This window comes from Rhagoletis zephyria, unplaced genomic scaffold (assembly GCF_001687245.7).
Source record: "Rhagoletis zephyria isolate East Lansing unplaced genomic scaffold, Rhagoletis_zephyria_1.1 Rzeph_scaffold_06931, whole genome shotgun sequence".
In the NCBI taxonomy this organism is placed as follows: Eukaryota; Metazoa; Arthropoda; class Insecta; order Diptera; family Tephritidae; genus Rhagoletis; species Rhagoletis zephyria.
In genome coordinates this window covers 2,928-15,418 of record NW_016164014.1, presented here as the reverse complement: position 1 = coordinate 15,418, position 12,491 = coordinate 2,928, and the positions used below count along the sequence as shown (strand labels likewise).

At 34.4% G+C, this 12,491-nt stretch overlaps 2 protein-coding genes across 2 annotated transcripts; one reads left to right on the top strand and one right to left on the bottom strand.

The window, feature by feature from the left end:
• Positions 1-129: 129 nt before the first annotated feature.
• On the top strand, positions 130-969 carry LOC108373669 (probable chromosome-partitioning protein ParB). Its single transcript, XM_017629592.1, has one exon. It carries the CDS (start codon positions 130-132, stop codon positions 967-969), a length of 840 nt encoding a protein of 279 aa, XP_017485081.1.
• A 10,361-nt stretch (positions 970-11,330) lies between these two features.
• LOC108373668 (uncharacterized protein RP471-like) lies at positions 11,331-11,996 on the bottom strand. Its single transcript, XM_017629591.1, has one exon. The coding sequence runs from the start codon at positions 11,994-11,996 to the stop codon at positions 11,331-11,333; it is 666 nt and encodes a 221-aa protein (XP_017485080.1).
• Positions 11,997-12,491: the final 495 nt, after the last annotated feature.

The window sequence follows — 12,491 nt, the reverse complement described above, 5'->3', positions numbered from 1 at the left end:
TTACGGAAAACCGGCAATTATATATGATCTGAAATGCTCGGGTGCACAGGCATATGTATATTTAGCAAAAGAAATTTTAGAAAAGCAAAATAGTAGTTGTGAGGTTGTGTTAGCAAGTGAAAGTGTGGCATGAAAAATAATCAAAGGCTAGGGCAGGGCCTATCTGGGCTAATAGCAGGTCATTCCCTTGATACATCAGATGATCAACAGCAGGAATCTTTACCTGTTTCATTGTTGCATCCCAGTAAGTTTCAGCCCAGAAAATATTTTGATGAGGAATCACTAAAGGAGCTTGCGAACTCAATAGAGAAAAGTGGCATTATACAACCTGTTGTAGTGCGTAAAGATCCAAACGAAGGTGGTTATGAAATAATAGCTGGGGAACGCCGCTGGCGAGCTAGCAAGATTGCAAAACTTAGTAATATTCCTGTTATTATTAAGGATTTAAATGATAAGGAGTGTCTAGAGATATCTATAATTGAAAACGTGCAAAGGCAGGATATTAATCCAATAGAAGAAGGGGATGCGTATAAAAAGCTAATAGATGAATTTTCTTATACACATGAAGAATTATCTACAGTTATAGGTAAAAGCCGCAGCTACATAACTAACATGATCAGAATGCTGCTGCTTCCTGATAGTGTGAAATTGATGATAAGTGAAAAGAAATTATCTATGGGGCATGCAAGAGCACTAATCAATGTTGAAAATGCAGAGGAGATTGCAGAAAAAATAGCTTCTCGTGGTTTGAGTGTTAGGCAAACTGAAAAATTAATAAGAGATTTGCACAATACACAAGAAAAGCAACAACAGCATAAAAATCAAGATATAACTGCAATAGAGAGTACTATATCTTTACAGTTAGGCTTGAGTGTGAAGATCAGCGACAATAATTCTCAAGGTGTAGTTACTATAAAATATAACAGCCTTGCAGAACTGGAAATGATAGTAAAGGCCTTAACAAGTTAGATTTTTTTATTCCCACTCGATGGTTGCAGGTGGTTTTGAAGTTATGTCATATACAACTCTACTTACTCCAGCTACATTGTTGATAATTATATTGCTGACGTTCTGTAAAAAATCCCAAAAGACTAAGGAATATTTGTTTTTATCTTCAAATGGAAATGCATCAGCCGTCATACCGTCAGAAGATGTTACGGCTCTCAAAGCACAGACGTATTTATATGTTCTCTTATCACCCATTACACCTACAGTTTTTATAGGTAACAGCACAGCAAAAGCCTGCCATATTTTATTATACAAATTATAACTCTTCATTGTGTTGATATATATTTCATCAACTTCTTGTAGTATACGCACCTTTTCCTCTGTCACCTCACCAATAATACGCACAGCAAGGCCAGGACCAGGGAAAGGATGTTGAAATATTACTTCATCTGCTAACCCCATTTCTTTTCCAAGAGACCTCACCTCATCTTTGAATAAATAGTGAAGAGGCTCTATCAATTTGAGTTGCATCTTTTCCGGCAATCCACCAACATTATGATGGGATTTAATTGTACTGGCATTATCCGATGCATGTCCAGATTCGATGACGTCAGAATAGATAGTACCCTGCATTAAAAACTCTATATTACCTATTTTTTTTGCTTCTTCCTCGAATACTTCAATGAAAGTATTACCTATAATTTTACGTTTTTGTTCTGGGTCGGTTACACCTTTAAGTCTGCCTAAAAATAAATCTGATCTATCAATACAATTGATTGGAAAATCTNTTGCTGAGCAGTCCAGTATCAATGAAAATACAATGTAATTGTTGTCCTACAGCTTGGTAGGTTAATGCTGTTGCAACGCTTGAATCAACGCCACCACTGACTGCAGCAATAATTTTTTTATTTCCTACTATACTTTTAATTTTTTCCTTTTGCTCATCAATGAAAGATTTCATTGTCCAATTTCTATCACACTCAGCGATATCAAGAAAATTAGAAAGTAGATTATGTCCATCTTCCGTATGTTTTACCTCGGGGTGAAATTGAGTGCAATATATCTTACGTTTTTCATTTGCGATGATTGCTATCGTTTGGTTCACTACTCCAGACGCAATAACAGTGAATCCTTCTGGAATGCTATCAACGCTATCTGAATGATTCATCAGTACATCTACTGTTGAGTCAACATTCCATACGCCTTTTATAATTGGAGATTCTTCTAATATCTTTACTTTGGTTTTACCAAATTCTTGTTTAAAGTTTTCTCTAACTATGGCTCCAAAATAGTGACAAATCAGTTGCTGCCCGTAGCATATTCCAAGTATTGGCACGCCGGCTGTTTCATTCAGTTGTATAATTTCATTTACTAGGCAGTTTTTTGAGGAATCACCGTTATTGACTGATTCAGGACCGCCAGAGAAAATAAAACCGTTGAATCTAGATATGGATTCAGAGCTTGCATGACTTGATAATATTTCACAATATACGTTCATTTCTCTAACTTGCTTGGCAATCAATTGCGTGAACTGCGAACCAAAATCAATAATAGCGATTTGTGACAATTTTTTTTTCATCTGATTTTAAGAGTATATATTAATAATAAGAAAAATAATAAATAAGTAAATAAACTCTGGGTTAAATATCTTTTTCTTTTCTGTTGTTGTCAGTTTCTTCATCGTCAATCTCTTCCTCATCATCGTCATCAATATCTTCATCTTCAGCTTCCTCTTCTTGATCAAGTTCATCTTCGTCATCAAATTCATCATCATCATCATCATAATCATGTTCTAGCAAGTCTTGATCTTTATGGATAGGATTGGATTCTTCTATGATATCATTATCTTCATTGTTGATTTCACCGGTGTCCTTATTAGTAGCAGAAGAAACTTTACTTGGATCATAAGGATCTTGCGTAGGTACCTGTGTTGGCTTTAGCAATTTTCTAGTAAAAGTGCTATCATTATAGTACAGGATCTTCCTCGACTTTATCGGGTAAGTGGATTCTATCAAAATTATTTGCTCATCGCGTGGTAACATAATGACTTCCTGAGGCAGTAATAACGCCCGTTGTGCTTCAGAAAGGTGTAATGACCTTGATGCTGGATTAAGGTCCAGGAATTTTGGTCTATTTAAAGATGACTGCTCCACAGTTTTATTTCCTATTAGCTGTGATATCAAATTAGCTGTCTCTATGTTATTAGCTGCAAAGGTTATTCTGTAAGTTGAATTTGATAAGAATGAGTTCATTCCTGCTTCTTCATATATTCCTTTTAACTGCTCAGTATCTTGAACAATTAAAAACAGCCTTACTTTATAACCACGAAAATATGCTATACCGGTCTGAAATTGCTCCATTTTTCCGAGTGTAGGAAACTCGTCCATTAAAAACAATACGCCATAAGGTTCATCATCTGACGGCAAGGTGCGACATAAAAATTCAGTAGCCTGTTGATAAAACACCTGCATTAAAGGCCTTAATCTTGTGAGGTTATCAGGAGTCAATCCAACGTATACTGTCACCCTTTCTCTTTTAAAATTCATGATATTGAAATCACTTGTTGCAGTTGCTGTGTCGATCAGTGGGTTTGCCCATAATTCAAGAGATGAGTTCATTGTTGATACAACCCCTGACCTTTCTTTATCAGCTTTCTGTAGAAAGGCAGCAATATTCATATATGCTACAGGGTGTAGCGTTTTACCCATTGTATCTAAAACTACAGCTAAGTTGTAAACCACGTCATCACTACGCATGGTGCGTACCACTTCACCGAAAGATTTAATCTTTTCTGGGGCAGCAATTAAATATAGTACCACACCAACAAATAAGCTTCTTGCTTCGTTCTGCCAAAAGTCTTGTTCAGGCATGATGAGGTTAGCGATTTTTTGCACATCATCAACCATTTGTCCGGGCTTACTGCTAATCCATTGCAATGGATTATAACAGTGACTTACTCCATCTGGTTGCGCTGGATTCCATACAAAAACTTTTTGTCCCTGACGTGCTCTCCAACCACTTGTGATTTCATAGTTTTCTAATTTGATGTCATGTACAATGGTTGAATCAGACCAAAATAATAAATTAGGAATTACAAAACCAACACCTTTACCAGAACCTGTAGGTGCAAACAATAATGCATGCTGGTATCCATCAGCAATAAAATAACCTCTTTTATCTTTACCTAAGAGCAACCCTTTCTTGCTTCTTAATCCTGCCTTGCGTATATCCTTTTCTGATGCCCATCTTGAATCTCCGTGGAGTGACTCCTTTTTTTTGAATGGCTTCCAATCAATTATTCTTTCTCTGACATTCCATAATATAATAATTAGAATGGAAATAGGTAATGCAGCTGAGATAATCAACTTTAACTTTAAGTTATGAGTAGCATACCTTTCTGGGTAATACCAGCAGTTTTTGATATGATCAAAAATCGTTGGCCATAAATGTTGTGGAAAATCTCTTATGCTAGGGTCGATATTTTTAAAGTCTACTGCATTAGGACCATCAACTAATAAAAAGAATAGCAGGCCAGATAAATAAAAGCAAAACTCTAGTGCACTAAAAACTACTACGCCACCTATAAGAATGTTGCGTAAATGATTTCCATTATAGCTCATAACTATTCTTTCCTACCACTAATAAGTTTAAACATTTTTATTTGAAGATCTACTAAACAATATCTCAGAAATATTTCTTTTACCTCCGCTAGTTCTTTTGAGTTGAATTATGATGTCAATAACATTGCGAATATATGGAATAATTTGATCAGGAGGGATACCCAAATTCGCCTGCATAACCATCAATTTTAGTTGCTCAAGAGCCATTGTTGGACTATCTGCATGTAAAGTAGAGATTGAGCCAGGGTGACCAGTATTGATTGCTCTCAAAAAGCTAAATGCTTCTGCTCCACGCAGTTCACCTACTATGATTCTATCTGGTCTTAGCCGTAAGCATGCCTCTATTAAATCCTGTGTTGTTACTTTTGCTCTTCCTTGTCCTCCTTTGGAAGCAATTAAATGGACTCTGTTAGGGTGTTCATTTAAAACAATTTCTCTTGCATCTTCAACAGTAATAATTCTCTCCTGGCTGGGAATAGCACGCAAAGCAGCATTAGTGAATGTAGTTTTTCCGGTAGATGTTCCACCACTGATAACTATGTTTTTTTTGTTTACTACTGCATATTCTAAAAATTCTTTTATTTTTCTTTGTTTCAGTAACAAATCCAACTCGTGATCAATCTGGTTATCAGCTGCTTCTGTTATGGTATTAGAAAATGCGCCCATCTTTTCATAATCATTAAGAGTTAACTGTATAGTAGATGGCTTACGAATAGACATGACAACTTTATCGGATTCACACGCTGGTGGAAACACTACTTGTATACGGTATCCGTTAGGCAGTGTTGCTGAAAGCAAAGGTGTTTCTTCACTAATCCTTTGGTCAGTGGCCTGAGCAATTAATCTACACAGGGACTTTAAGTGACTAAGATCAAATACTTCTACATGTTCGCACCTTATTTCGCCTCTATTTTCAATCCATACTTCTTTAGGTCTATTAATTGATATTTCATTTACACCTTCTTCTTGGAATATATTTTGTAAAGGCTCTAAATATGTACCGAGTGCAGCATGATTCATCTTATTCTGCTATATGTCCTAAAGGAAATATTATATCTTGATTAACAAACACTTTCAGTGCAGTACCTTGATCGACATAAACAGTTGGCTTTTTATCTATGACTCTCTCAACTATATCTTTCATATCTTTAGAAAAATCATTAATAGATTTCTCAACAGAGTTTTCATAGACAGATTTATCTCCCTGTTGTTTCATGAGTTGTTTTATGTTATCTAAAGTTATATTGCTACTATTGAACCCTAGACTTTTCAATTTAGCTTTGAATCTTTGCAGTAAATCCTTCTCGCTTGTTGCTTGCTTAAGATATGATATAGCTTCAAGATCTAGTTTCCACTTGTCATTTTTGTCGGCTTCTGTGCTTGATGGTTCACCAATGATTTCTTTAAGTGGGGAAAGATCTATTTCTTTTGCAGTAGTAGCTTTTACCATGCCCAGAACAGTTAGTGAACCAACAAAACTAGAAGCCTTTTGCCCAATAATGGCTGAGCTAATTGATACGCCAGCAAGTAATATTGAAGAAGCTAATGCACTTAATATTTTATTATCGACAATAGCAGTGACTCCTACTCTACCTATTTCGTCAATACCTGGTGAAGAAATAGTCACGTCTATTCCATGCGGTAAGATAACCCTGTTCCAGTTTATATTTATACGAGCTTTGGAGATGTTTGAGTCAAATGAATAGCCGCCTATCAATCTTGAGCCTTTGGGTATTAATACTTTATCTCCAGCTTCTGCATAAACATCTCTAGTGACCATAGCACGTATAGGTCCCTGAAAATCTGAACTAATTGCTGTCTCAAGAACAGTATCAATAATTTTGCCCTGAATAACCATACGATCAAGTCTTTGTATTATGCGAGTATTACTTTGTTGCGCTGAAGCATTAGCATCTTTTTCTTTACTTCCAGAGCCAGAGATTGCCATCATTCCTGCATTACGCCTATCTCGTGGATATCCAGGGCTTCCTATTGTAGGCGAAGAAGGAAGAATTGTTTCTGGAACATTTTCTTGTTTAAACAAAGGTGGTATATATGACTCTTTCTCTTTTGGCTTTTCCGGCTCTTTTTCTACTTGCTGCTTTACTTCTGTTTTTTTTTCTTCTTCCTGTATTTCTGGTATCTTACTAGGTTCTACGATTGGAGGTAATGGTGGCAGAATATTATTTAATTCCCTCTCAGGAATAGGTATACTCTCTGGGACTTGCTCCAATTTTTCTTTTAGCTCATGAATATCTTGTGTTACTTCTTTTTGCTTATGATTAGTAACGTTGGAATCTCCATTTTCGTGAGAAGAGCTATAAAAATAATATATTACTGCTATTAAAGCTCCTATAAGAACGATTACTAGTACCTTATGGCTTTGGTTGGAGCCAACTGTTACTACCTTACTCTCTACGCCAGGCTCATTTATAGAATTATTTTGCTCTTCAAAATTATTTTTAACCATAATCAGCTATAGTGAACCATTTATAATTTCAACTTCATTGTCTTGGTAACGCATGAATAATTTTTTGTGTACTCCCTTAATTATAATGTAGCCATCAAACAATAACCTTTTGCTAGCCTTATTTTCTCCTTTTATAAAAATCTGAGGTATCTTATTATTATCCTTGAATTTAAAATATGTTAAGTAACCATCATCAAACAACTCTACTGGCACAATATCTTCATCATTACCATGATTGATGTATGTATAATTATACTTTGTGTCATTTTCCTCTACTATTTTCTCAGGATTGTCAACAACATACTGCATTTGAGTGGGCATGGAAACTTCATTTTGGTCAACATCAAACTCGTCTTCTGCTGTAGGATAGTAAAAGCGTACTATATAGGAAATATCTTTTTCAGCAGAATCATGATGATCGATATGTTCTGTAGGCTGTTTGTAGTAATTAGGTCTAGATACTAAATCAAAAACATAGCTTCTTTTCTTAGTTGTTGTAACAATCATGTTAGTATGAGTTTTATCTTCAAATGGCATAATAAACAGCTTGTTATCACTATGGCCAATTTTCCAACCAGATGCATCACCTATTGCTATGTCTCTTACTTTTTCTCCCTCTGCAAATTCAACATATGAGTAATAACCTTGACTGAAAACAACTGTAAACACTTCATTAGGGTTATACACAAAGGTTTTTATTCTGCTATCTACAGAGATTGGATTGCTGTAATTAGTAGAAGCACTTAAACTATTACTTACAAGTAAAATTAATGCTAATAGTATTTTATACATATTCATCATCCACCCTATAAGAAATGACTTGAAAACCTAATGGGTTAATATATCTTGCCTGATCATCTAATTCAAGAGGAGCATATCGATACGACATTATCACTATTCTGTTCTTTTTTGTAGAACTGCCATCCTTTCGTGTAAATATTATACTGAATCTTAGTTGGTAAGTTTGATTGTCATTTAACCTTTGTATTGAGCGTACTTTAAAATCTGTTTTTACAAAATCTGAATAAAGGTTAGCGAGCTTTTCTGTATCTTGTGAGCTAATNTTTTGACTAAACTCTCTATATACAGTAGCTGAGGAGAATAATCTCACTTTTTCATGGTCCTCTTTATAACTGTATGAGTTGAAAACTTCTCTTACCTTTATGTATTCTACCATAAAGTGATTATTTAATGTTTCATCTGCAGAATATTGTTTAACTGTCACAGGATCAACCAATTGCACTATGCCAGACTTTTTCTCAATTTCTATTACAAATGGCTCGATAGTGCTACTAGTACTGACTTTAAATACAACCAATACGCTAATAGTGATAGCTACTGATAACATTAGCGTAAGCAAAAGCAAAACATTCCTCTGGGCAACAATTGTGCTATAGCGACTTACGTTCCAGTTTATATCCTGTAATTCACTGCTTTTTCTACTAAAAAATTTTAACATATTAAATTAACACTTGTAAAGATCTTAACTTACATTGATCAGCATATCAAGCTATAGTTATAACTATAAAATTAAAAAATCATTAATTTGTGACCAAGTTTATCACATTTTGTTTTCATGTACGAATAATTATATTTATTATATTCTACTATGAGTGGTACACATTTTGTAACTTCTATACCATAATTTTCTAATTCAGACAATTTTTTATTATTATTTGTAAGTAATTGAAGCTTTTTAACATTCAATTTTTTTAGCATCTCAACTGCAACGGCAAAGTCTCTTTCATCATCATTGAAACCTAATATTCTGTTTGCATCTACAGTATCAAGACCATATTTTCTTTGCATACTATATGCTTTTAATTTGTTAGTAAGGCCCATCCCTCTTCCATCTTGCATTAGATATAATATAATCCCATTTTTAGCATTAGAAATCATCTGTATGGCTTGATGTAGTTGACTTCTGCAGTCGCAAGATAAGCTATCTAGTAAATCTCCTGTGTAACATGATGAATGAATTCTTACCAAAGGCTCATTAGCGTTCAAATCACCAAAGATGATAGCATGGTGTTCTTTGTGCCCATTGTATGTTCTGTAAGAAATGATATTTGCATCTTGATTTTGTTTTAGGAACAAAGGCGTCCTACATATCTCATACACACTATTATCATGCTGAAATTCGTTGATAAGTGATGCATCAACTGAAATAATATCGTTTTCTTTACACCAGTGGTGCATTTTACCTATATCTTCAAAAGCTATGTCTACTACTAATGCATATGGCAATAACTCTGAAAGCTTCAATAAGGAAATAGCATATTCATCAATTTCTTTTGAACATTCTATTATACAATTTTCTAAATTATCTTGTTTCTGATTGATAAAAGGCATTATTTCATCGAAATTATTTATCAATAAGCGTTTATTCTTATCTTCTTTGCCTTTAGAAATGTACTTTATTTTGTTTGCAGTAAGGGTGATATATGTGTTATTCGATATATTTTTGAATTGGTAAAATAATTCTCTCTCTAAGATTTCAGCCGAAGAAAATAACAAATAACCATCTTTGCTGTACACCATGACTGGTATGCCACGTCTAATTTCACTAATTGCTCTTTCTACTTTGTTTTTTTTTTGTGTAAACATTGTACTTAACATTATTGGTGCGGCCGAGAAGACTTGAACTTCCAAGGCCTTGTGAGCCACAGCGACCTCAACGCTGCGTGTCTACCAATTCCACCACGGCCGCAATTAATTTAAATTATTTAATTAGTTTAGGATTCCTTACCTTGAATGTCAACTTGATACTATAAAATCTCTGAATAATCGGTATAATTGTTGTTTATCTTAGTTTTTTTAATGAGAAATATTTTACTTTATATTTTGTCGTTTTTAGTAATTGGCTTTAATTTTGCTGATGCAAAAGTATTGTATACATGGTCTCAAGTTGTCCAAGATGGTAAATTAAGCGTACGCGCAATAGTAGATGATGATGTGTGTCCGGTTGCGTACGTTGATAATAATGAAGCAGCGATGTCAGAACGTTGTTTTACAAAATATGAAGGTGGTACTGAAAAAGTATGCGAATTATTAGTACAGCAAGGTGTTAGAGATATTAGTATTGATGGTATACAAATCCCAGTCTTACCTAAAAAAATCAGTAAAATTGCTTTTATTGGTGATACAGGGTGTAGAATTAATATGTTGTATCAACAGGAATGCAATTCTCTAGAGAGCTGGCCATTAAAAAAAAATTTAGATTCAATAACTCTTCATAAACCAGATTTAGTTATACATGTTGGTGATTATCATTATAGGAGTGGAAGATGTAGAAATGTAGATAAGTGTGGCAGTGTTTATGGATATAACGCACAAGCCTGGTATAGTGATTGGTTTGAACCAACTAAAAATATTGCGTTGCAATCTCCATTTTTATTTGTGCGTGGAAACCATGAGAGCTGTGATAGGGCTTATAATGGGTGGTTCAAGTATCTGGATTCATACCCATATTTGCATGAAAAATGTGAAAGTTTTGTTTCTAGTTGGTTTCTGGATATTGGCCCAATGAAGTTTTTTGTATTTGATTCCTCCTCTGGTGATGACATGCTAGCAAATAACAATCAAGTTGAGGTTTTTAATAAGCAATTTAGCAAGGTAATTCAGGATCCATCGAATAAACCTATATGGTTTTTAACTCATAGGCCATTATGGAGGTCTCCAAAAAGAGAATTTTTAACGTTAAAAAATAATGGCAATCTTGCTCAAGTTGAAGCTTTTGGTGATAATTTTCCCAGTAATGTTACTACAATAGTTTCTGGACATATCCATATAGCACAAATCCTGTTGATGGATAATGCTCCAGATCAGATTATAGTTGGTAATGGTGGTGCATTGTTGCACGCTCAAAATCAGAAGCCTACCTATTATAATATGGAATTTAATTACTTAAATAACAGGCATTACTTAGCACGCGAAGTCAGAAACTTTTTTGGCTTTGGCTTTGCAATATTAAATTTAGATAATCACACATTTGCTTTTTACGATCAGAACAACGAAGAAGTATATTCTACTCAATTAACAGACAACTTCAAAATTGCAACCACCCACATAAAGAACACTGATTTTTAATCAATTATTTTTATATTTATTAAGCCAATGATCATTAACTGAATATAGTTCACATGCTATACCGTCATTGTTGCTATTAATGCACGGGCTTTTTATCCTACGTGGCTTATTTAAAAAACAACCTGATAACATACAAGCAATTAAAGTCAAAAATAATAATCTTTGAAACATAACGTAGACCTTTCTATCCTTAAATAAAATTCTTAAGCATACTCATGCACTGCTTTGGATACTATATTACTATAATCACCTTGCTGAAAAGAACTTTTTAAACGCAACTTAATATAATCATCTATTATCTGCATAGCCTCATCTTCCTTGTTTCGAAAGAAGTGATTAGTATCGTCTATTGTGCAATATTGCATGTGTTCACTTTTTATCGAGTTTGCTAGTTTTTTCACTAGAGATGATACATCATTTTCCTCTGAAATGGTGTCGTTGCTGCTTTGCAATATCAGGCCAGGCACTGNTGGAGGGGAAATAGCTACAAAACCCACTATTTCTGGACGGCGCATTGTTAGCTGCATAGCTATCCATGCACCAAAAGAAAAACCTGCAATCCAAATTGAAGTATTGCTGTGATTATGTTCCTGGAGCCAATCAATTGCTACTGCAGCATCAACTAATTCTCCCATGCCTTTATCAAAGGTACCAGTTGATTTACCTACACCGCGAAAGTTGATTTTTAACACAGAGAAGTCATTTTGTACAAAAGCATCATATGTGTTATGCACCATTTTGTGTGACATATTTCCACCATATTGAGGATGGTGATGTAAAACTAATGCAACTGGTGCATTGGCATCTTTACTTTGGTGATATTCCCCTTCTATTCTTTCTGTTGTGTTGTTTAAGAAAACTTCTACCATTACACCTCCCTGACTAAAAAATTCGCTTTACAAACAATGTACAATTTATTAATGTAGCTAGCAAAGTTAGTATATAATACTTAGTTAATTATATATTAATTTGACTGTTTCAGCAATAAATTTTTAACTTTTCATAATGATTTTTCAAAATGGTGGGTATTGCCTAAATAGGGGTGATGATTATGTGTATGCTGATTATAATGCAACTGCCCCGATTAGTGAAAATGTAAAAAAACGTATACTTGAAGTTTTATCACTTGGTATGCTTAATCCTTCGTCGCTGCATAAGAGTGGTCAAAGAGCAAGGAAAATTCTCCAAGATGCAAGAGATGATGTATATAATTTTATTAGTGCATCGGGTAATAAAGAAATAGTTTTCACTTCTTCTGCGACTGAAGCAAATAATCTTGTGATGAAGGGATTGAAAGGATATCAATATGTTATCTCTGCTATTGAGCATCCTTCAGTGCTTAATTCTGCGCATAGTCCGATCTT